This window comes from Eucyclogobius newberryi, unplaced genomic scaffold (genome assembly GCF_026437365.1).
Source record: "Eucyclogobius newberryi isolate DKJ021-1_F unplaced genomic scaffold, fEucNew1.0.hap1 SCAF_16, whole genome shotgun sequence".
NCBI lineage: Eukaryota > Metazoa > Chordata > Actinopteri > Gobiiformes > Gobiidae > Eucyclogobius > Eucyclogobius newberryi.
Window position 1 is genome coordinate 3,098,922 of NW_027315790.1, and position 24,821 is coordinate 3,123,742.

General features: G+C 47.4%; 1 protein-coding gene across 1 annotated transcript in view; it reads left to right on the forward strand.

The window, feature by feature from the left end:
• The window catches only part of vps50 (VPS50 EARP/GARPII complex subunit), a 79,209-nt gene extending 54,635 nt beyond the window's left edge, over positions 1-24,574 (forward strand). The window contains exons 19-28 of the mRNA XM_072447292.1: positions 214-332; positions 866-972; positions 2,448-2,569; positions 6,197-6,277; positions 8,633-8,778; positions 10,890-10,986; positions 11,077-11,235; positions 23,506-23,627; positions 23,794-23,983; positions 24,316-24,574. Of these exons, the coding sequence (XP_072303393.1) occupies positions 214-332; positions 866-972; positions 2,448-2,569; positions 6,197-6,277; positions 8,633-8,778; positions 10,890-10,986; positions 11,077-11,235; positions 23,506-23,627; positions 23,794-23,983; positions 24,316-24,435 (1,263 nt within the window). The 3' untranslated portion in view covers positions 24,436-24,574. The remainder of the gene's footprint in view (positions 1-213; positions 333-865; positions 973-2,447; positions 2,570-6,196; positions 6,278-8,632; positions 8,779-10,889; positions 10,987-11,076; positions 11,236-23,505; positions 23,628-23,793; positions 23,984-24,315) is intronic.
• Positions 24,575-24,821: the final 247 nt, after the last annotated feature.

The following is a 24,821-nucleotide window of genomic DNA, read 5'->3' on the forward strand; positions in this document are numbered from 1 at the left end:
TGGTTGTAAGCTACTACTGTAGCCACAACTGCCCTGGGCCAGACTGAAAGAAGTGAGGCTGCCAATCTACACCATTGGCCCCTTTGGCCACCAACAATCACACACACAACACACGACACACCCACTTCTACAACTATTCTAGATCTGACTTTTAGCTTGGATGTGTTGCACACTCTGTTGTATTGAGTGTTTGTGGTTGTGTTGCTGCTGCAGTACGAGTCGGACGAGCTGGAGAAGAGTGTGTACCAGGAGTATGACAGTGACAGTGACGTCCCAGATGAGCTGAAACAGGACTACGTGGACGAGAAGACCGGGGACACTCCACTCAAGAGGTACACAGGCCATGCTCAAGCTCCACAGGGCGGGACATGACCGGACACAACGCAAAAGAATTTGTCCTGCAGAGTCCTGCAGGACTCGGCATGACTCTGCTGCATGACTCTGCTGCAGGACACTGCTGCAGGACACTGCTGCAGGACACTGCTGCAGGACACTGCTGCAGGACACTGCTGCAGGACACTGCTGCAGGACACTGCTGCAGGACACTGCTGCAGGACACTGCTGCAGGACACTGCTGTAGGTTGTTGTACACGATGTGATTATATGATATGTAATATAATAAAGTGTCTTTCTTCTGGGACATGTCCTGCTCCGTGTCAGAATGTTAATGCTACATTACTGTGGGTCAAGCGGATCACTGACCTGTCCGTATGACGCTTCTCCGCTCTTTGCAGCCCTTTGCAAATGGCTTTGGATTCAGTAATTACATGTGTCTGCGCTGGCTCGGGGCTCAGGATTAGTGTAGTTAGCACAGATTATTGGCCAGACACATTTCTCATGCAAATGACCTTTGATCTCTGCACAGCGTCTCCCGGGAAACCATCCGGAGCAGGAAGAGGTCGGATTACAACCTGAACAAGGCTAACGTGCCCATCCTCACCAACACCACGCTCAACGTCATCCGTTTACTGGGTGAGTCTCTCACTTCTGCCCTTAAGGCCGACACACAGAACCTTCATGTTGTACCACGATTTACCTTTCCTCCAGAGTTTGTGTGTTCTCCCAAGTTTGAGTCGTGTTGTCACGCTGAAAAAAAAAGAACGTTTTCGTGGTCACGTTTTGTGTGTCTGTCTGTCCCTGTCCCTGTCTCTGTCTCTGTCCCTGTCTCTGTCTCTGTCCCTGTCTGTCATGGAATTAGACAAACACCGATGCTATTCCGTAACACATCGAGAACACAATTCAACTTAGAATATGAAACGACACAGAAATATCAGACATTTGTATGGCAAGCTTGGGAGAAAACGCTGGGCTGTGTCAGCCAGGCCTTTGTAAGGAGCCTGGCTGACCCTCCTGCGTCTCACCTCGTTTTTTCTCATGCTGGTTGGTTTTATTAGATATTCTGGAATAGGCGGGTCACATTTCTCATTGGTCAGCTTCACATAAAGGCACTTGGTATTTTTCCGTAGAGATCAAGCCTTGGGTAAACATTACCCAAACTCCTCTGGGCTGTCACCCCCCCTCGGGTAACATTCTTTGGCCCATCTTTACGACCCCTTCACAAATGCAGTTTGTCACACACCCGTTCTTCTCTTAGACTAATGATGCAGATAAAATATCACTATTATGCAGATAAAATACATGACAGAAATATAATCATATATTCACATTTTATCACACTGTCTCTGTCCCCGTCTCTGTCCCCGTCTCTGTCCCCGTCTCTGTCCCTGTCTCTGTCTCTGTCCCTGTCTCTGTCCCTGTCTGTGTGTGTGTGGTTATAATGACATAAAGGCCACACTAGTGCGAGCTACAGTCAGCGTAAGTAGTTAGACAAAGAGAGAGAGATCAGCTCCATAAAGTTTAGATTCTTCTCCAGGATATTATCTCTAAAGACGCCTATTTTACTCATCAAAAGCAGATATTTTCCTGCATTAATGGCTGCCAGGCCGTCTGTGCGTCAGGGAAAACACAAAAACCATGTGTTCAACTCAGTATCTCCTGCGCACGAGCCAATCTGCATCACAGGAAAGTGCTCATGCCGTGTGCGCCTCCAGTTGCACTCTGAGAGAACCCCACAAATGACCTGCTGTGGCCATAAATATTCACAGTAATTGAAAACACGACTGACAGTTTTCTCCAGTGGTATTGAAGGTCAAGTGCACAATACATGTCCCCATGGGGATCAAAACCTCCAGGTGGAGGTCAGTGCTCAGGTCAGTGCTCATGTCAGTGCTCATGTCAGTGCTCATGTCAGTGCTCAGGTCAGTGCTCAGGTCAGTGCTCAGGTCAGTGCTCAGGTCAGTGCTCATGTCAGTGCTCAGGTCAGTGCTCAGGTCAGTGCTCAGGTCAGTGCTCATGTCAGTGCTCATGTCAGTGCTCAGGTCAGTGCTCAGGTCAGTGCTCAGGTCAGTGCTCAGGTCAGTGCTCATGTCTGTGTTGTGTCCTCTCAGGGAAGTACATGCAGATGATGAACATCCTGAAGCCCATTGCGTTTGACGTCATCCACTGTGTGTCCCAGCTCTTTGACTATTACCTCTTCGCCGTCTACACCTTCTTCGGCTGCAATGACACGGTACGTCTTCACTCGTGGTCAATACACGGGAGGTCAGCAATACACCGGAGGTCAGCAATACACCGGAGGTCAGCACGCTCAGGGTTCTGGACAGTATGCTGGGCAATTGTTCCTAGCACTGCACTTTTCTGGGATTTGTTTTAGTCACTGCCCAGAGTACTCTGCTGACCCCTTATTTCTCTGCTTCGAACTTGATTTTATTTGGTCTTTCCAAAAGCAAAGTAAAAATGGCTTTTATTAATGATTTCTTAAAGATAAGATATAAAGACTTTTAATCTAAACTTAATCTCCTCAAACTCCAGATGATGTGGATGATCCCATAATTCATCCTTTTACCTGACTCCATCTTCCTGTCACTTGCCCCGCCCCACGTGTCAAATGTGCTTTCTTTACATCTGCACACGAGAATCAGAGGCGGCCCCTTTGTCCCCACAGGTGTCCCCACAGGTGTCCCCACAGGTGTCCCCACAGGTGTCAAATCAAATCAATTTATTTTTGTAAGGCCCAAAATCACAACAGTTGCCTCTGAGGGCCACAGGGAGAAATGTGTCCTCACAGGTGTCCCCACAGGTGTCCCCACAGGTGTCCCCACAGGTGTCCTCACAGGTGTCCCCACAGGTGTCCCCACAGGTGTCCCCACAGGTGTCCCCACAGGTGTCCCCTGGATTAAGGTGCATCATAAAGCAATTGACAATAAAATAATAAATACAGTCAATTAAAATGTATAATCAAACTAATAATAATGTCTGTTGCTATGTCAGTCCAGACAACAGATGGAAACATCTGGGATCTTTACAAATCTGTCATATTTTCACTGTCCCTTTTCTAATTAAATAAATACATTTCAGTCCAATATTTTGTGCAGTGAAGTGCTTTTCCTCCTGCCACAGTTTCTCCAACAGTATTTCCTTGTGAATAATTGTCACTTAAACATTGTGTGTAACATTTCCTTCAATAATAATACTGGATGTACTCTCACTGTTCCACTCGTCGTCTGACAAAGCAAGACAAGCTTCTCTTTCCCATTTTTAATATCTTTAGTAGAGTTGCCCTCCAGATTATTCCTCTTAAAGTTCTGATTTATAAACCCTCTTGATCATTTCGTTTAGCGGTTTATAATGGTCATTAATTTGTTTAATGTCTTGGTTTTAGTAACTCCTTATCTGTAAGTACTTATAAAAGTCCTGTTTCTCCTTCTCAACTTATCAAAGCTTTTCCTGTGATTATCTTTTACAATCTGGTGAAAAACGTTCCCTTTTGTCATCCAGACTCCGACTCTCGGGTCAGTTCTGTTTGGTCTTGGTCGTAGTTTGCATGTTTTGATCAGCTCCTTCTAGGTCGTAAGAACAGATTTTACCCAGGGATTCTTAACATCCTCAAATGACTCAACCATTTGTCATCTGCCATACAAATCCTCAGCCTGTTGTGGATGGAAATTGGAAGAGAATTCTGGACAAAACATTCATTGTTATAGTTTCAATGCATTGACTTTGAGTCAAATATGGGCTAAGAGTGTATTTCTTTATAGCAGTAAAGAGAGGGGTTTATTGTTACAATATTGTTTATAGATCGTTACAAAGGACTACACTTAAATATGTGAGTGATTCCACTTAATTATCCATTTAAATAGATCGGTCTTTCCAAAGGTCAAGGTCACCAGAATGAGATCATATAAACCAGGACCAGTCCAGGTCATAAAGCTGCAATTTTCATAATAAAACAACTCAAAAGCTCAATATTTATCACATAAATTACAATATATTTTTACAAATGGCTCACCTCATTTTGCCTCTCTGTCTCCACAAATGGCACTATATGAGCCCGACTCATGACTGTTCCACTCCCAGCTCCTGCTCTTGCTCTGAAAATGCTAATGTTCCTTGTGAATGTTTAAAAGGGTTCATATGGTGCCAGGTCGCCCGGGGCACGGCTCTGTGCCCTCGTCCCATTGAGAAGAAGACATTTGACTTCCCCATTTGCATTCATATTCTAGAGATAAATAGTTGCACATTTAGATGAGCTCGTGTACAGTCCTCGGCCAGAGCAGCAGTGCAGTACCTGTCACTCCATCTGTTTTCAACTCATCCACACGCACCATCTTCAAAAACTCCCTGAAAACTCACCCGTTCAAATTTGCCTTGAAATAACGACATCTTCTTTTTTACTATTGTTGTTTAGTTGGTGCTTTTGTCTGTCCTGGGGCAGGTTGAACTTACCCAGGACACGTTTGTCTTATGGCGAGACTAAACCAGACATAAGTCATACTACGAAGCGGATTCACTACTCGATCTGTCAATCCAAGATTTTCTGAAGTTGTAGTTATTGTTTAACTACAACTCTTTCAAGGATTTTAGAGACAAAGCGGCGATATGAAATAGTTCTGTATTTTACCAATAGGTCAGGATCTAGATTAGGCTTTTTCTAAACTGGTTTATTGACAGCATGTTTGAAGGATGTGGTACATAACCACTTTTTCCATCCATCTTCTTCCGCTTATCCGGGGCTGGGTCACAGGGGCAGACTCCCAGACTTCCAGCTCCCCAGACACTTCCTCTAACTCCTCCGGGGGGATCCCGAGGCGTTCCCAGGCCAGCCCAGAGACATAGTCTCTCCAGCGTGTCCTGGGTCTTCCCCGGGGCCTCTTCCCGGTGGGACATGCCCGAAACACCTCCCCAGGAAGGGGCCCAGGAGGCTCCGGAACAGATGCCCGAGCCACCTCAGCTGGAGGAGCAGCGGCTCTACTCCGAGCTCCCCCCGTGTGACTGAGCTCCTCCCTCTATCTCTAAGGGAGCAAGGGAGCGCCCAACCACCCGGCGGAGGAAACTCATTTCGACCGCTTGTATCCGTGATCTTGTCCTTCCGGTCATTACCCAAAGCTCATGACCATAGGTGAGGTCAGAACGTAGAGTGACCGGTAAATCCAGAGCTTTGTCCTTCGATTCATCAGCTCCTTCTTCACCACAACAGTCGATGCAGCGACTGCATCACTGCAGACTGGGCTCTATCGAACTGTCAATCTCACATTCCATCCTTCCCTCACTCGTGAACAAGACACAGATACTCTAACTCCTCCACTTGGGTCATTCACAGGCAGCAAACAGTCGAGGAGCTCATTCTGAATCATTTTGGACGTACTTTTGTACACAAAGGTTGTACACATTTGCGCACATGTCTGTGTCTCCAGCGTAAACAGCGTAGCTCCGTGGCGTAACCACTGCGCTCAAAAGGGCGGTGGAGAAACCGCCCTTTGGAAACAGTTTTCCTATGGCTTTTTCCATAGTGACGAAGTCATTCCCATTGCTTTTCTATGAGCCTGAAGTACACACACACACACACACACACACACAGCTCTGTCTGTGACAATGTGTTTGTTTAGTAGGATTCTCTGTCCTCTGACATGAGCTCTCTGAGGTGAGAGGCGTGGCAGTATGGAGTAGTTTGAAGTGTTTTAGAGGTCTCTCCAGTACCAGCTCATGGTTCAGTCTACAGCAGTGGCATGAGGGAAACCCACTCCTGATGTAAGAAAGTCTCCCAATGAACTAATCCTAACCACTCTAAGTGATCATGTGTGTAAAGTGTGTATAATGTGTGTGTGTAAAGTGTGTGTAATGTGTGTAAATGTTGCAGTATGAAGCGTCGGGGCTGGGCCTGATCAGCAGTAGACTTCGCAGCACGTTGAACCGGATCCAGGAAAGCCTCATTGATATGGTGAGTCTGTTCTCACATTTGATGTCATTTTGTTGCCTGTGCATCTGAGCACATCCGTGCCGGCCCTCATTGGCCCTCACCGGCCTGTGGCTGCTGGATCCATTACCAGGCCATTATGGTGGGCTCAGGATGGACACTACATTAGCACCCCCAATTAACCTCCTCACTAATGCTGCAGGGACAATTACAGTAAACAGACCTGTAAAGAGCCCACAAATACACCATGTGATAAGAGAAGCTCCACAGGTAAAGCCTCTCTGAGAGTTCAGCAGGATTCCAATTCAGAGATCTAAGACAAAAAAAATGTAATATTCAAATTACTAAAATGTTGGTAGTATTGATTGACCTTCATGAATGATGCCGCACACTAATAAAGATAATGAGGAATGTGAAATGGTCATGGCTCATCCCCTCAGTCACAGCAGTGATCACAGTACTACAGTACACAGCTGTGTCACATGCCAACCTGCATTCAAACACCTGAAAAAGTCACCATTACAACCACTGAAAAACACGAGGACTTAGAGACAGGAAGTATTTGGGGGTGAAGGGGGTAAAGTTTCTAATCTTGAATAAAGCTGGTCAGCCAGTGTCCAGTCGTCCGCAGCGTGAGTGGCTCTGGGCCTGTAGTTGGTGAGGACCAGGACTCTATTGCCGATGTGGTTTGGAAATGAAACACTTAATTTATGTAGCAGCTGATAAAGTCTTTGTTCTTAAATCCCTTTTCAGTTATTTTCAGATGTCTATCCTAGAAGGCTTTGCACTTACTAATTAAACGTAAACACAGCACACAATCCAGATTAAAATGTTAAAGCCAGTTACACGCCTCTTTTATCTTCAATGCACAAGCCGCCTCTCTGAATGTGAGCTGTGTGACTGCAGGGTTCCTCTGACTAAATTGGAACCAGGGGATTGTAGTTGGTATTCTTACAAGTCAAATCCCCTGAAGAACCTTCTGATTGACTCGTCTCCACATTCCACAGATCTCAGTCTTATGGTTTGGACGTCATGCTCACATTTGTGCCGTGTCTGAATACAGAGGCTCCAGCTCCTCTGGTGCTGCTGCACAGACCTCATTAGGAAACACATTACAAAGTTAATTGCATGTTGCATTTCATTTGGGCGCTGAATCCTTGTGGCTTTGTTCTTCTGGTTTCACTCTGCTGCGGTTTGAGGCAAACGCAGAGTAAACTAATGGAGTGCGAGTCCCGCGTGGCTGTGCAGGAGATCAGCTTGTGTTAATGTCCCCGTCATCACTCCTATATCTCCTTCTCACATCCTCCTGGCACATTTCATCACTGTGTCCACAAACATTTGATTTATATGAATCACTTTGTTTTTCTGTACGATTCTTTTGGTCCTTAAGCTTTATTAGACTGAACACTAGAGCATGAAATGGGATGAGACTGGATTAGGACATTGCAGCTAACTGTTGAGAACCACATTCAAACTCGCAGCACCACAGGTTGCTGACATGGAGCACATGTGCTGGACCGAGCGGAGCAGAAATGACTCCTTGTTCAAAGATGTACATTTATAGAGAAAAGTATAGAAAAGTCTATGCGTTTGATGAAACGATTACTTGTTTTGATTTGCTTGGTATTATGCATAAATTGTATTTGATAAACTCTAAAAGACAATCAAGTCACGTCTTTGCAAAAGTTCATTTGAGTTTCTATCATAAATATGAATTACAGTTTACCTCCTGTGGTTGTTCTTTGTGAATATGAATGAACAGCTGCAGGGTTCCTCTTCTGAGCCATGCAGCGCTCGCCTGCTAAAGTGTTGCTTTATATGTGACCTTCACCTGCTCAGCTGCACAATCACAAGATCTTACAGGAACAAAATGCCAAAAAATATTATCCCTCTGGAGATTATTTAGGAATACATTTTCATTGCCACCAATCTGTAGTTAAATCATCCTAATAATAATTTAACAAGAAAACCTTCACTGAATGTACTATTTTACGGACTCTCCGGACTTTTTTCATAGTTTCGGTCGGGGTGCGACTTATACTTTTATATTATTTGTTATTTTCACACTTGCAACTGCATTTCATACTCCAGGGCAACTTATATATGTTTCTTTTCTTCTCTATTATGCATATTTTGGCTGGTGCGACTTATAGTCCAGAAAATACGGTATATGTAATGCTGTACATAGGAGAGCGCGTTGAAAAAAAGAGAAATTATATATATATTATAATGTGTTTTTTTGTGGTGTTCTTGGGTACTCGGTGTGTCTTTTTTGTCTCTGAGGATTTAGGGCTTGTCCCACCTCTAGTTTCCATAGTGACTGAGCAGGAACACTGACGTCAGCTCATCTGTGAAGCTGTTAATGCTGTTGTGTTTCAGGAAAGTGCTGAGGCTGCAGCGGTCCATGTCCAGTCTGAGGAGAGGAAGGAGAAGGTGCCCAGCCCTCACCTGAGCCAGCTGGTGGACCTCAGCAACACCAGCGCTCTGTTTGGCCTGGCCCAGCGTGTGGTGGCCACAGAGTCTCTGTGAGTATCTGCAAAGGAGCGCCTGCCAAAGAGCGCCTGCCAAAGAGCGCCTGCCAAATGTTGTAAAATAGTTCCTTATTTCATTTAAAATCTGCAGACTTTTATGGAGCCTTTTGAGCAGAATAGGAAAAGACAAATCCTCTTCATATTCAAGATGCTCTGTAAAATCACGACTTGTCTCTGTGGAGATGTTATTGCTTTGCCTGGAATGTTCCACGACTGCATTTAATGTTTCCATCTTACGTTTATTCAATTACAGGGTTAGAGTTACAGTATTGCACATGGGTATGACAGTATTGCACATGGTTATGTCAGTATTGCACATGGTTATGTCAGTATTGCACATGGGTATGACAGTATTGCACATGGTTGTCAGTATTGCACATGGGTATGAAGGTATTGCACATGGTTATGTCAGTATTGCACATGGGTATGACAGTATTGCACATGGGTATGACAGTATTGCACATGGGTATGACAGTATTGCACATGGGTATGACAGTGTTGGACATGGGTATGACAGTGTTGCACATGAGTATGTCAGTATTGCACATGGTTATGTCAGTATTGCACATGGGTATGACAGTATTGCACATGGGTATGACAGTATTGCACATGGTTATGACAGTATTGCACATGGGTATGACGGTATTGCACATGGGTATGACAGTATTGCACATGGTTATATCAGTATTGCACATGGGTATGACAGTATTGCACATGGTTATGACAGTATTGCACATGGGTATGACGGTATTGCACATGGGTATGACAGTATTGCACATGGTTATGTCAGTATTGCACATGGGTATGACAGTATTGCACATGGGTATGACAGTATTGCACATGGGTATGACGGTATTGCACATGGGTATGACAGTATTGCACATGGGTATGACAGTATTGCACATGGGTATGACAGTGTTGCACATGGGTATGACAGTGTTGCACATGGGTATGACAGTATTGCACATGGGTATGACAGTGTTGCACATGGTTATGTCAGTATTGCACATGGGTATGACAGTGTTGCACATGGGTATGACAGTATTGCACATGGGTATGACAGTGTTGCACATGGTTATGTCAGTATTGCACATGGGTATGACAGTGTTGCACATGGGTATGACAGTGTTGCACATGGGTATGACAGTATTGCACATGGGTATGACAGTATTGCACATGGTTATGTCAGTATTGCACATGGGTATGTCAGTATTGCACATGGTTGTCAGTATTGCACATGGTTATGACAGTGTTGCACATGGGTATGACAGTATTGCACATGGGTATGACAGTATTACACATGGGTATGTCAGTATTGCACATGGGTATGTCAGTGTTTGTTGTAGAGTGTGACAGCAGCAGAAGGACAGAATGTGTAACGTCTCCTTCACACAGAGGGTGGATCAGTCACTGAAGCTGCTCTCCAGAGAGGACAGAGTGTCCTGCAGTGGACAGAGTGTCCTGCATTGGACAGAGTGTCCTGCATTGGACAGAGTGTCCTGCAGTGGACAGAGTGTCCTGCAGGGGACAGACAGAGTGTCCTGCAGTGGGCGACACTCATGGTCCAGCATAGATGTGAGTTTAGCCAGGACCCTTCTGTCCCCCACCTCCTGCTCAGAGTCCAGAGGACAGTCCAGGCAGCTTCTTCCTCTCCCTCTCTGTGATGACCACACCTACAGGAGCTGATGCACCACAGAGTCAGAGAAGGTCTTCACGAGCGGCCCTGTCAGGAGTGGCCCTGTCAGGAGTGGCCCTGTCACTCCAAAAGACCTGAGTCTCCTCAAGAGGTAGAGCCACTCTGGCTCTTCCTGTTCAGTCTGTGTTATGAGTCCAGTCCAGTTTGTGGTTCAGATGAACACCAGGTCCTTGTATGAATTCACTGCAGAAACGTCTGTTGTGCTGTGTAGAGTTTTTATGTTCTTAGGTTTCCTCTGCGTTGTCCCTTTGACCCTACCATCAAAAACATGTACAGGCTCCTCCCCTCTGGAGCCAGGACTACCCTGAAAAAGAGATGCTAAATCTCAGTTGAACTTTCCTGGTTAAAAAAGGTCTATAAATAAATAATTTAATTGTAATTGAATAAAAAGTATGTTAAATGTTTCCAGGGTGTTTCTGGCAGAGCAGTTTGAGACACTTCAGTCTCATCTGGACTCAATGATGCCTCCGGCCAAGAAACCGTTCCTGCAACAGTTCTATTCCCAGGTACTTCACACCAGCTCAGCCAAAGCTCCACCACTTTAATACAAATGTGTCCTACAGTAGTTGATGTAAGACCTGTGTCTTCCTCTTCAGACTGTGTCCACGGCCAGTGAGCTAAGGAAGCCCATATACTGGATTGTGGCGGCCAAGGCCCTGGACTATGAGCAGATGCTTCTGCTGATGGCAGGAGTCAAGTGGGACATCAGGGAGATCATGTCCCAGCATAACGTCTACGTGGACGTGCTTCTAAAGGTAACACTACTGTCCTGTGCCCCCTGTGATACAGTTTACACTGCACAGAGCCTGCCCCCCTGCCGCCGGCCCCCGCCATGCTGAAAAGATACCACCAGGTATTAAAATAACCATGCGCGCGCCGCGGGCATCTTAGGGTGCTGCTGCGCGCGCGCGTTCAGGTGCTGTGGTGCTGTTCGCTCGCGCCGCCTGCTGCGCTCGGCCGTGCAGGCACCACGGCGCTCGCACGGTACCCAAAAGTATGGAACCCAATATGATCACACTCCGCCACTTAGGAGCACCGTCTGGCGTAAATTACGACGCTTGTTTATGGCGCACGGCGTTAAAAGCGCCGCTTTATTTTGTAAAAGAGGAGTGTGATCATATTGGCTTTCCATATCGAGTGCCGTGGGCGGGGCCCCACTGCCATCCTCAAACCTCAGCCCAGCAAGAACACTGCTTATATTCTGTAACCATCATATTGTACATACAACACAGGTAACTGTAAAGAATAAAGATTAAGATTCATTAGCAAGGACCACACACATGCAAATCATTATTATTAATGTGAGATGGACTCATGGCGGCTCAAACTGCAGATCGATGTCTGGGACGTGAGATTCATGAGGCTCCGTCTCCGCTCAGTTGATTCTGGACCTCCTCCTACAAGACTGAATGCTGAAAGACAGCATATTACAAGAAGGAGGGAGGGGCAGTCAAGTGAACAAAGTCGAGCGGTGACTGAGGCTTTAGGCTGGTGTAAGAAGGCTTCTGGGTAATGAAGGTGTGGTCCAAAGATGCAGGTGGAGGCGTGGTCCTTGTCATGAACCTCAGTTAACATATTAACTCCATTTAAACGCAGCATTTACCCATTTTACCCAAATCCCTGTCGAATCCGACTATAACCCCCACACCCATCATCATGAGCGGGCCCCTGTGATGAGCAGGCCCCTGTGATGAGCCGGCCCCTGTGATGAGCCGGCCCCTGTCCAGGGTGTGCACTGCTTAAGGCCCAAAGTCACTGGGATAGGCTCCAGTCACCTGCGACCCCCAGGAACAAGCCGTAGAAAATGAATGAACTTCATAATTTAACATGAGAGCAAAGTCAGAAAAGAACAGAGACATGGGAAGACATCAGTGTCAAAACTAAACACGTCCTTCATCACAAAGTCTAATTTATATTCACAGTTTGGAGCATTCTCAGTGACATCACATATTTCTTGTACTGGAGGCAAAAAGAGTTGGTCACAAAAAGGCCTGAAGAGTGGGTCCAGTTCGCCTCAGTCGGTCCCTCATCTGCCTGAAGAGTGGGTCCAGTTCGCCTCAGTCGGTCCCTCTTCTGCCTGAAGAGTGGGTCCAGCTCGACTCAGACGGTCCCTCATCTGCCTGAAGAGTGGGTCCAGCTCGCCTCAGACGGTCCCTCATCTGCCTGAAGAGTGGGTCCAGTTCGCCTCAGTCGGTCCCTCATCTGCCTGAAGAGTGGGTCCAGTTCGCCTCAGTCGGTCCCTCATCTGCCTGAAGAGTGGGTCCAGCTCCAGTCTCCTCGTGTCCGTCTGTCCGTCTGTGAGAGTCGGATCTCTCCTTCACTGGAACTCCTCCAGGTTTCTACGCTTTTTTCCCAAAGAGGTTTTTTTGTAGTTTTTCCTGGCCGAGAAGGAAGAGTCTAAGGACAGAGGACCCTGGGACATCGTCCCTCGCCACCACAGACATTGTCTGACTCCCTCGCCACCACAGACATTTTTCATTCATTTCTCCCTGTGGCCCTCAGAGGCAACTGTTGTTGTGATTTTGGGCCTTAGAAAAATAAATTGATTTGATTTGAAAAGTTATCAATGAAACTGCGGTTTCTTTTAGCCTGATTTTGTTGTGACATGAGATATTTACTCATAATAAACGCGGTAGAGATGCGTCTTTTGGACCTGCGCACTCCAGGTCCACTGCACAGCGGGACTAATTAGCCTCATTTATCAGTGAATATGAGTTGAATTGTAATAAAACACACAGCATTTTGAAGTTGAACAAACAATAAACACATCACAGCTGTCCCCACTGTCCCTTCTGTCTCCTCTGTCCCTACTGCCCCCTCTGTCTCCACTGTCCTCCCTGTCCTCCCTGTCCTTCCTGTCCTCTCTGTCTCCACTGTCCCCTCTGTCCTTCCTGTCCTCTCTGCCTCCACTGTCCCCTATGTCCTTCCTGTCCTCTCTGTCTCCACTGTCCCTTCTGTCTCCTCTGTCCCCACTGCCCCCTCTGTCTCCACTGTCCCCTCTGTCCTTCCTGTCCTTCCTGTCCTCTCTGTCCTTCCTGTCCTCTGTCTCCACTGTCCTTCCTGTCCTCTCTGTCTCCACTGTCCCCCCTGTTTCCTGTGTCCCTACTGCCCTCTCTGTCCTCTCTGTCCCTACTGTCTCCACTGTCCCCCCTGTTTCCTCTGTCCCCTCTGTCCCTACTGCCTCCTCTGCACTCTCTGTCCCTACTGTCCTCTCTGTCCCCTCTGTCCTTGATGACTCTGTGTCTTCACATCTGGATCATCTGCTCCTGAGCTCGTTCTTATCGACTGTGACATGAGACATTTACACATAAATATGGTTCATGTGATGGACATGTGTATTTTGACCTGTGAGTCACGTCTGGACAAGAAAGTCTCATTTCAGTGCGTCAGGTTCTAAACTGCAGAGCCGTGTATCACATGTCCACGCTCTGTGTAGCTTTGGTGTCTTTGTGTTCTGCGGTGTCTAGAGTCACTTCCTCATCGGACTCACTTCTCTGTGAATATGAGTCTGACTCTAACCTTAGAGTTTGGCCGTGCTCTGACATGGAGCCCAGGGGCCAATCAAAATTAACTCACTTGGAAACAGCGTCAGGGTTAAACGTTTCTTATGAAGTGAGAGTTGCACAAACGATGGCAACAGTGAGGCACAAAAACACCTCATTATAATACAAAATATACAGACACAAACTACTTTCAACCAAAGCTACTATGCCTCAAACGTTACTGTGTCCTGTGTCTGACGTCCTCCTGTGTCTGACATCCTCCTGTGTCTGATGTCCTCCTTCACAATGAGAATGCTCTATATCAGCCGAGCCCGAAGATCTAAATGATAAATGTATTATTATTTTTATTGTCAGTATTAAAAGGTTCTTATTTTTGTTTACCCATAATTAGGCAATAGAAACACAATGTAGGCTTTCATTAATAACATAATATTATTTATCATATACAAATGTGAAATATAAAACGGAGAGAGGAAATCTGCTGTTTAACTCGACCATTTAATACAACTGAGGATTTAGATAGTAAAATATACTCACCACAACTTCACTGAGGTGAAGGTCGAGCTTAACCAGAACTCTCTCCTCCTCCTGCTTCTTACCTTGACTCTCTCCTCCTGCTTCTTACCTTGACTTTCTCTCCTCCTACTGCTTCTTACCTTGACTCTCTCTCCTCCTCCTGCTTCTTACCATGACTCTCTCCTCCTCCTGCTTCTTACCTTGACTCTCTCCTCCTCCTGCTTCTTTTCTTGACTCTCTCCTCCTGCTTCTTATCTTGACTCTCTCCTCCTCCTGCTTCTTACCTTGACTTTCTCCTCCTCCTGCTTCTTATCTTGACTCTCTCCTCCTCCTGCTTCTTACCTTGACTCTCTCCTCCTCCTGCTTCTTATCTTGACTCTCTCCTCCTCCTGCTTCTTATCTTGACTCTCTCCTCCTGCTTCTTACCATGACTCTCTCTCCTCCTCCTGCTTCTCGCCTTGACTCTCTCTCCTCCTGCTTCTTGCCTTGACTCTCTCCTCCTCCTGCTTCTTGCCTTGACTCTCTCCTCCTCCTGCTTCTTGCCTTGACTCTCTCCTCCTCCTGCTTCTTGCCTTGACTCTCTCTCCTCCTCCTGCTTCTTGCCATGACTCTCTCCTCTCTCCACCTCCTGCTTCTTACCTTGACTCTCTCCTCCTCCTGCTTCTTGCCTTGACTCTCCTCCTCCTGCTTCTTGCCTTGACTCTCTCTCCTCCTCCTGCTTCTTGCCTTGACTCTCTCTCCTCTCCACCTCCTGCTTCTTACCTTGACTCTCTCTCCTCCTCCTGCTTCTTGCCTTGACTCTCCTCCTCCTGCTTCTTGCCTTGACTCTCCTCCTCCTGCTTCTTGCCATGACTCTCTCTCCTCTCCACCTCCTGCTTCTTGCCTTGACTCTCTCTCCTCTTCCTGCTTCTTGCCTTGACTCTCTCTCCTCCTGCTTATTGCCTTGACTCTCTCTCCTCCTCCTGCTTCTTGCCTTGACTCTCTCTCCTCCTGCTTCTTGCCTTGACTCTCTCCTCCTCCTGCTTCTTGCCTTGACTCTCTCTCCTCTTCCTGCTTCTTGCCTTGACTCTCTCTCCTCCTCCTGCTTCTTGCCTTGACTCTCTCTCCTCCTACTGCTTCTTACCTTGACTCTCTCTCCTCCTCCTGCTTCTTATCTTGACTCTCTCCTCCTCCTGCTTCTTATCTTGACTCTCTCCTCCTGCTTCTTATCTTGACTCTCTCCTCCTCCTGCTTCTTATCTTGACTCTCTCCTCCTCCTGCATCTTACCTTGACTCTCTCCTCCTCCTGCTTCTTATCTTGACTCTCTCCTCCTCCTGCTTCTTACCTTGACTCTCTCTCTTCCTCCTGCTTCTTACCTTGACTCTCTCTCCTCCTCCTGCTTCTTGCCTTGACTCTCTTCCTCCTGTTTCTTACCTTGACTCTCTTCCTCCTGTTTCTTACCTTGACTCTCTCTCCTCCTGCTTCTTGCCTTGACTCTCTCCTCCTGCTTCTTACCTTGACTATCTCCTCCTCCTGCTTCTTATCTTGACTCTGTCCTCCTGCTTCTTATCTTGACTCTCTCCTCCTCCTGCTTCTTACCTTGACTCACTCCTCCTGCTTCTTATCTTGACTCTCTCCTCCTCCTGCTTCTTACCTTGACTCTCTCCTCCTCCTGCTTCTTACCTTGACTCTCTCCTCCTCCTGCTTCTTACCTTGACTCACTCCTCCTGCTTCTTATCTTGACTCTCTCCTCCTCCTGCTTCTTATCTTGACTCTCTCCTCCTCCTGCTTCTTACCTTGACTCTCTCCTCCTCCTGCTTCTTATCTCTACTCTCTCCTCCTGCTTCTTATCTTGACTCTCTCCTCCTCCTGCTTCTTATCTTGACTCTCTCCTCCTCCTGCTTCTTGCCTTGACTCTCTCTCCTCCTCCTGCTTCTTACCTTGACTCTCTCCTCCTCCTGCTTCTTATCTCTACTCTCTCCTCCTGCTTCTTATCTTGACTCTCTCCTCCTCCTGCTTCTTATCTTGACTCTCTCCTCCTCCTGCTTCTTACCTTGACTCTCTCCTCCTCCTGCTTCTTACCTTGACTCTCTCCTCCTCCTGCTTCTTACCTTGACTCACTCCTCCTGCTTCTTATCTTGACTCTCTCCTCCTCCTGCTTCTTATCTTGACTCTCTCCTCCTCCTGCTTCTTACCTTGACTCTCTCCTCCTCCTGCTTCTTATCTCTACTCTCTCCTCCTGCTTCTTATCTTGACTCTCTCCTCCTCCTGCTTCTTATCTTGACTCTCTCCTCCTCCTGCTTCTTGCCTTGACTCTCTCTCCTCCTCCTGCTTCTTACCTTGACTCTCTCCTCCTCCTGCTTCTTATCTCTACTCTCTCCTCCTGCTTCTTATCTTGACTCTCTCCTCCTCCTGCTTCTTATCTTGACTCTCTCCTCCTCCTTCTGCTTCTTGCCTTGACTCGCTCTCCTCCTCCTGCTTCTTACCTTGACTCTCTCTCCTCTTCCTGCTTCTTGCCTTGACTCTCTCTCCTCCTTCTGCTTCTTGCCTTGACTCGCTCTCCTCCTCCTGCTTCTTACCTTGACTCTCTCTCCTCCTCCTGCTTCTTACCTTGACTCTCTCCTCCTACTGCTTCTTACCTTGACTCTCTCTCCTCCTCCTGCTTCTTAGCTTGACTCTCTCTCCTCCTACTGCTTCTTACCTTGACTCGCTCTCCTCCTCCTGCTTCTTACCTTGACTCTCTCCTCCTGCTTCTTATCTTGACTCTCTCCTCCTGCTTCTTACCTTGACACTCTCCTCCTCCTGCTTCTTACCATGACTCTCCTCCTGCTTTTTACCTTGACTTTCTCTCCTCCTACTGCTTCTTACCTTGACTCTCTCTCCTCCTCCTGCTTCTTACCATGACTCTCTCTCCTCCTCCTGCTTCTTATCTTGACTCTCTCCTCCTCCTGCTTCTTATCTTGACTCTCTCCTCCTCCTGCTTCTTACCATGACTCTCTCCTCCTCCTGCTTCTTGCCTTGACTCTCTCTCCTCTTCCTGCTTCTTGCCTTGACTCTCTCTCCTCCTCCTGCTTCTCACCTTGACTCTCCTCCTGCTTCTTACCATGACTCTCTCCTCCTCCTGCTTCTTTATCTTGACTCTCTCTCCTCTTCCTTCTTCTTGCCTTGACTCTCTCTCCTCCTTCTGCTTCTTGCCTTGACTCTCTCTCCTCCTCCTGCTTCTTACCTTGACTCTCTCTCCTCCTCCTGCTTCTTGCCTTGACTCTCTCTCCTCCTTCTGCTTCTTGCCTTGACTCGCTCTCCTCCTCCTGCTTCTTGCCTTGACTCTCTCTCCTCCTTCTGCTTCTTGCCTTGACTCTCTCTCCTCCTTCTGCTTCTTGCCTTGACTCTCTCCTCCTCCTGCTTCTTGCCTTGACTCTCCTCCTCCTGCTTCTTACCATGACTCTCTCCTCCTCCTGCTTCTTTATCTTGACTCTCTCTCCTCTTCCTTCTTCTTGCCTTGACTCTCTCTCCTCCTTCTGCTTCTTGCCTTGACTCTCTCTCCTCCTCCTGCTTCTTACCTTGACTCTCTCTCCTCCTCCTGCTTCTTGCCTTGACTCTCTCTCCTCCTTCTGCTTCTTGCCTTGACTCGCTCTCCTCCTCCTGCTTCTTGCCTTGACTCTCTCTCCTCCTTCTGCTTCTTGCCTTGACTCTCTCTCCTCCTTCTGCTTCTTGCCTTGACTCTCTCCTCCTTCTGCTTCTTGCCTTGACTCTCTCTCCTCCTCCTGCTTCTTACCTTGACTCTCTCTCCTCCTCCTGCTTCTTGCCTTGACTCTCTCTCCTCCTTCTGCTTCTTGCCTTGACTCTCTCTCCTCCTCCTGCTTCTTGCCTTGACTCTCTCTCCTCCTTCTGCTTCTTGCCTTGACTCTCTCTCCTCCTTCTGCTTCTTGCCTTGACTCTCTCTCCTCCTTCTGCTTCTTGCCTTGACTCGCTCTCCTCCTCCTGCTTCTTGCCTTGACTCTCTCTCCTCCTTCTGCTTCTTGCCTTGACTCTCTCTCCTCCTTCTGCTTCTTGCCTTGACTCTCTCCTCCTCCTGCTTCTTACCTTGACTCTCTCTCCTCCTCCTGCTTCTCACCTTGACTCTCTCTCCTCCTCCTGCTTCTCACCTTGACTCTCTCTCCTCCTTCTGCTTCTTGCCTTGACTCGCTCTCCTCCTCCTGCTTCTTGCCTTGACTCTCTCTCCTCCTTCTGCTTCTTGCCTTGCCTGTCTCTCCTCCTTCTGCTTCTTGCCTTGACTCTCTCCTCCTCCTGCTTCTTACCTTGACTCTCTCTCCTCCTCCTGCTTCTCACCTTGACTCTCTCTCCTCCTCCTGCTTCTCACCTTGACTCTCTCTCCTCCTCCTGCTTCTTGCCTTGACTCTCTCCTCCTGCTTCTTATCTTGACTCTCCCCTGGTCTATACCACTTTCTTTTTTAGGAAAGGTTGTGCTATAAACACTTTTATTAGAGACTGATATTTAATCATTTATAATAATCAATTGTCAACTTTTCAGAGCTTCTTGTCCAGTAAAACATTTTTATTTGTTTTTAATGACAAAACATCATCAAATTAAAGATTGTGTGGAACTGTTTTTTATTCATCTTCCTGTTATTGCTCCGCCTCTGTTGATGGACAGTTATTACTTGTTCAGTTTGAGTTTGTGTTTTCATCAAATGATAAACATCTTGACATAAGCGGCCCCCGGAGCGGCCCCCGGAGCGGCCCCCGGAGCGGCTCCTGTGACGTCCTGAATGTGAAATGTCCCCGTCATTCAGGATGAATAATTTGTGATCCTCGGTGTAAATAATTCAGTGGCGTCTGCGCTGGGCCCAGGCTCAGCCGTGTGAAATACTCTGTGTCCTCAGTATTTAGGCCTGCGGCTCCTGTAATGTGCCTCTTTAGCATTCTACACTTATCTGCCTTTTATCTTCAATCATGAGAAACACTGAGCTACAAAGAGCTCACACTTCTATAGAAGGAGTCAGAGGCCAAGGATCGGCATGGAAACAAACACTGTATTGTGCATGATCTGCAGTATGTCAGTATGGTCAGTATGTCAGTATGTCAGTATGGTCAGTATGGTCAGTATGTCAGTATGTCAGTATGGTCAGTATGGTCAGTATGGTCAGTATGTCAGTATGTTCAGTATGTCAGTATGTCAGTATGGTCAGTATGGTCAGTATGGTCAGTATGTCAGTATGTCAGTATGTTCAGTATGTCCAGTATGTCCAGTATGTCCAGTATGTCCAGTATGGTCAGTATGTCCAGTATGTCCAGTATGTCCAGTATGTCCAGTATGTCCAGTATTGTCAGTATTGTCAGTATTGTCAGTATTGTCAGTATTGTCAGTATTGTCAGTATGTCAGTATGTCAGTATGTCAGTATGTCAGTATGTCAGTATGTCAGTATGTCAGTATGTCAGTATGGTCAGTATGGTCAGTATGGTCAGTATGTCCAGTATGTCCAGTATGGTCAGTATGGTCAGTATGGTCAGTATGTCCAGTATGTCCAGTATGTCCAGTATGTCCAGTATGTCCAGTATGGTCAGTATGTCAGTATGTCCAGTATGTCCAGTATGTCCAGTATGTCCAGTATGGTAGTATGGTCAGGCACGAGGCTTCTCTGTGATGTCCACAGAGGCCGAGGTTTGTCCCTGAAAGTCTCCACATTTGAGTCTACGCTCTACATTCCACATATGGAGACACTTGTTTCTGTCATTCTTCTCTTTATCTCTGCATCAGTTGTGGCAGGACACAGTGGACAGGTTGTAAGAGACTGGTGCCCCTGAGTTCTGCTGATGGACAGTTCTGTCCTCACTCACTCCTGTCACTCCCTCACTCCTGTCACTCCCTCACTCCTGTCACTCCCTCACTCCTGTCACTCCCTCACTCCTGTCACTCCCTCACTCCTGTCACTGAAGATGGATGACGCTTGATGACATTAGTGTTTGTGAGGCTGGTTCCTGCTTTGTCATCATCTGCTAAATTGAGTTTGATGTAATATGTGAAGCTGTGAGGTACATTTTCACATCTCTCTCTAGAAATGCACTGAACTATCTTGGACCATCATAAAGAGTCCCAATATTTTTTATAATTAAGTTGTCTGACCTTGCAGGACAAAAAAGATAAGAAAAAAAAAAATACTTTGTTCATACATCACAAGGCTGTAATAATCTTTTAAAAGAAAATAAACCATGTGACTCAATATTTCGAATACCCCGGGCTCTGCATTTGTCCATAGCCTGGCAATCTAGAGCACCGAGGTCGGCCCTGAGAGTGCAACTTCTGCTTAACTGATGTGAAACTATGATATATATTTACCTCAGGCACTGTGCCAGCAAAGAAATGAGAATAGAATGAGTTGTGGTGTAGATCTTTGATATGTGCACCACAGTGTGTCTGAACAACACTATGGCCAGTGTTAAATGATCAGGGACTTCCTCGCCCATGCGCTCACATGTAAGATAAGATATTCCTTTATTGTCCCACATGGGGAAATTTCATTGGTGCAACGCAGGTAGATACAGAGGTAGATACAGAAGAACAGATCACTTATAGGAAGTCTGAAAAACACTTTCAGTAGAAGATCTCCTATAAATAAATAAAAACTCCCATAGACAAATAAATAAATAAATACCATTTCATGTGATCCCGACAGTAATTGCACATGAATATGTGTCACGACAGCACATAGATTGCACATGAATTGCACATATGACAGAATTGCACATCAGTATTAGGTTAGGTCAGTATTGCGCCGGGATAACGTGACGATCTCCGGGTAAGACGACTGTTCTCCGCAGTTTCATGAGTTCCTCCTTTGTGGAAACGCGGTACAGCCCCGGGCAGGGGGCGGGGCCGGAGCCGGGGGGCGGGGCCGGAGCCGGGGGGCGGGGCCGGAGCCGGGGGGCGGGGCCGGAGCCGGGGGGCGGGGCCGGAGCCGGGGGGCGGGGCCGGAGCCGGGGGACTCAGAGCCAAGACACATCGCAACGACACGACGAAAACACTCAATCCAGCCGAATAAAGTCAAAACAAGTTAATTTAAAGCGATTCCAGTGCGTGTCCCGATCGTTGGTGAAGTTCCTCTTTCATATAAACGTGTATATAAACGTGTAACGACGACACGCCGTACTTTAGCGCGGCCGGAGGGCGCGGGGGGGGGGGGCTGGTGGGCTCGCTCGGAGCTAGCTCACGTCACAACAACTCAGACTCACAGGGACTTCCTCGCCCATGCGCTCACATGTCAGACTCACAGGGACTTCCTGGCCCATGCGCTCACATGTCGGGCTCACAGGGACTTAGGGCTCTATTTATGTGTGCTCAAATATTCATGAAACTATGTGCGTCCAAGAACTGCAGCATTTACATAAAAAACACATTGTCACCAAATACAGAGCTTATGGCTTATTAAAAATGCAAGTTATTAGATGCATAGAGGGAATGCCAAGAGGTTTTGTCGCCAACAGCCTCACAATAGTTTAAGAGATGAACACTCAATGGAGTCATTTGTGCGCCTGCATTTCCTCACCACTTTATATGCAAATCAGAGTCAGAAGAATGCCAGTGATCAACCTGAATTTATGAATGTGTAATTGGACACACGTCTGGCAGTGCTCCACAGCAGATGTGTGTGACGGGACATATTATCTCCAACAATAACACTGTACAGTGTGTATGCCCTGAGGCAGCAGCAGTGTTTAGAGCCACACCACAGCCAGGCTTCAGAAAGCACTGATGCCACTCCAACTGTGACATGTGAGATGAGCTCAAAGTGTTAGTCTGACAAATGGACTCAGATGCTCAGAGATTAGATTAAAAGTGGTGGTCCTCATTTTCAAAGGAGGAAGTAGGTATAGAAATGTATCAAAGTAGTTCCAGCTCTCACAAACCCTTTGACACATCGCTCCAACTCACAGGCATGGGTTTTTGGGTGTGGCCCTCATGCCATACTCTTCATATTGGACTGCCATAGCAAAGTCAATCCAACGCCATCCCAACCTCTTCTTTTCCCCCCCCAATATATAGTTTTAAATGTTTTCAATATGTCTCCTCCCACGTAGAAATATCTGTTTTTGTCAAGTAAACCAAGGATTTTAAGAACATTTTGACAGTTTTAACGACATATCTGACGAGCCAGCGACATGTCCGGGAGAAGAAGGGAAAAAGACTGTGAACGCTCCTCCTGTCTGCGTGCTCCTCCTGTCTGCGTGCTCCTCCTGTCTGCGTGCTCCTCCTGTCTGCGTGCTCCTCCTGTCTGCGTGCTCCTCCTGTCTGCGTGCTCCTCCTGTCTGCGTGCTCCTCCTGTCTGCGTGCTCCTCCTGTCTGCGTGCTCCTCCTGTCTGCGTGCTCCTCCTGTCTGCGTGCTCCTCCTGTCTGCGTGCTCCTCCTGTCTGCGTGCTCCTCCTGTCTGCGTGCTCCTCCTGTCTGCGTGCTCCTCCTGTCTGCGTGCTCCTCCTGTCTGCGTGCTCCTCCTGTCTGCGTGGTGCGTAACAGGAAAGGAGCTTCTAAGCTGCAGCGTCTTGTAATAAACACACGTAAGACGTCGGTTTAAAGTCCAGGAAACACTTCATCTATTGAGTCCTCTCCGTGGTGCTGAAAGTGAACGACTCGCCTCACTTTGAACCGGCCCCTAAACTACAACTTTATTCTCGTTAAATTACGAGAATTACCCGTCATAAGCCAAGGAGATGAACTAAAGTAAAACAAACAAAAAATAATAACTTTATTGATGGTGCTTTCCATTGGGAAACACATACCTAAAGTGTTTTGTAAATCGAGCAAAAGATTTATTTGGATTGAAATAAGGCATTATATTATATAATCACGTACAACAGACACTTCAAATATATATTCAATAATTCAAAGATTTACAAACATGTTATAAGGTAAAAATATGACTTAGTTCTCCTTTAAGGTCCTGGAGTTGTGCTGGAGGTCAATGTAAAGAAGGAGCTGAATAACACTGTTCTGAATGGAAATGTCTTTAAATGTCCCCGTCTCTGTGTCCAGGAGTTTGAGCAGTTCCACCAGCGTCTCGCAGACGTGTCCAGACATGTGCGCATTCCTCTGGCTGTGTCCAACGTCCTGTGGGAGCACTGCATCCGACTGGCCAACCGCACTCTGGTCGAGGGGTAAGACTCATGTCCTCTGAACCTCTGTGAGACCTGTCCTCTGTCGAGATGTGACCTGTCCTCTGTCCTCTGTAGATGTGACCTGTCCTCTGTAGAGATGTGACCTGTCCTCTGTCGAGATGTGACCTGTCCTCTGTAGATGTGACCTGTCCTCTGTCCTCTGTAGATATGCTAATGTGAAGAAGTGCAGTAATGAGGGCCGTGCGCTGATGCAGTTGGACTTCCAGCAGTTCCTGATGAAGCTGGAGAAGTTGACGGACCTGCGTCCCGTCCCGGACAAAGAGTTTGTGGAGACATACATCAAAGCCTACTACCTGACGGAGGGGGACATGGAGCAGTTCATCAAGAACCACAGGGTGAGGGACGGGAGGGGCCCAGCGATGGGAGGGGCCTGGCGACGGGCGAGTGCGGGTGAGAGCGGGCCCAGAGCGGGGCCAGAGCGGGGCCAGAGCGGGGCCAGAGCCCTTGGAGGTAGAAAAGCACTAAATGAACGTGACCTTTACCACGGCCAGTTTTGATCTCAAACTCTATTTAACTTAAACTATTGTCGATCTAACGCTGCATCTATAGAACATGAAAGCTGTGATTGTACTTCCCGTGTGTCAGCAGTATGTACAGTCGCCCCGCTCAGTCCCTCGCCAGGGGCCCCGGTGGTGAAGAGCCAATCATAATGTGTTTTGTGCCTCAGGAATACTCCATGAAGCAGCTGGCGAACCTGGTCACCGTGTGTCTGGGCTCCCACATCAACAAGAGGGCGCGGCAGAAGCTCCTGGCGGCCATCGACGACATCGACCGCCCCAAAAGATAAAGAGCCCCTCACACCTTCTGTCCCTCCTCATGTGACTCTCTCTGGACTCTGTCTGGACACGGGGCCTCTCCTGTGTGTGGGCCCCACAGTCAGAACTCACCCTTCATTAGCACTCGTCTCCACGGCAACACTCAAACATGACACATCTGAAGAACTGGACACATGACACCACTTTGAGCAAATGCTTTTAGTCCCATAAACTAGTGAAGCAAATATAAAGTCTCCCGTGATGGTCAGAGCGTGTGATGACCAGAGCGTGTGATGACCAGAGCGTGTGATGACCAGAGCGTGTGATGACCAGAGCGTGTGATGGTCAGAGCGTGTGATGGTCAGAGCGTCTGACGTCAGAGCGTGTGATGGTCAGAGCGTGTGATGGTCAGAGCGTG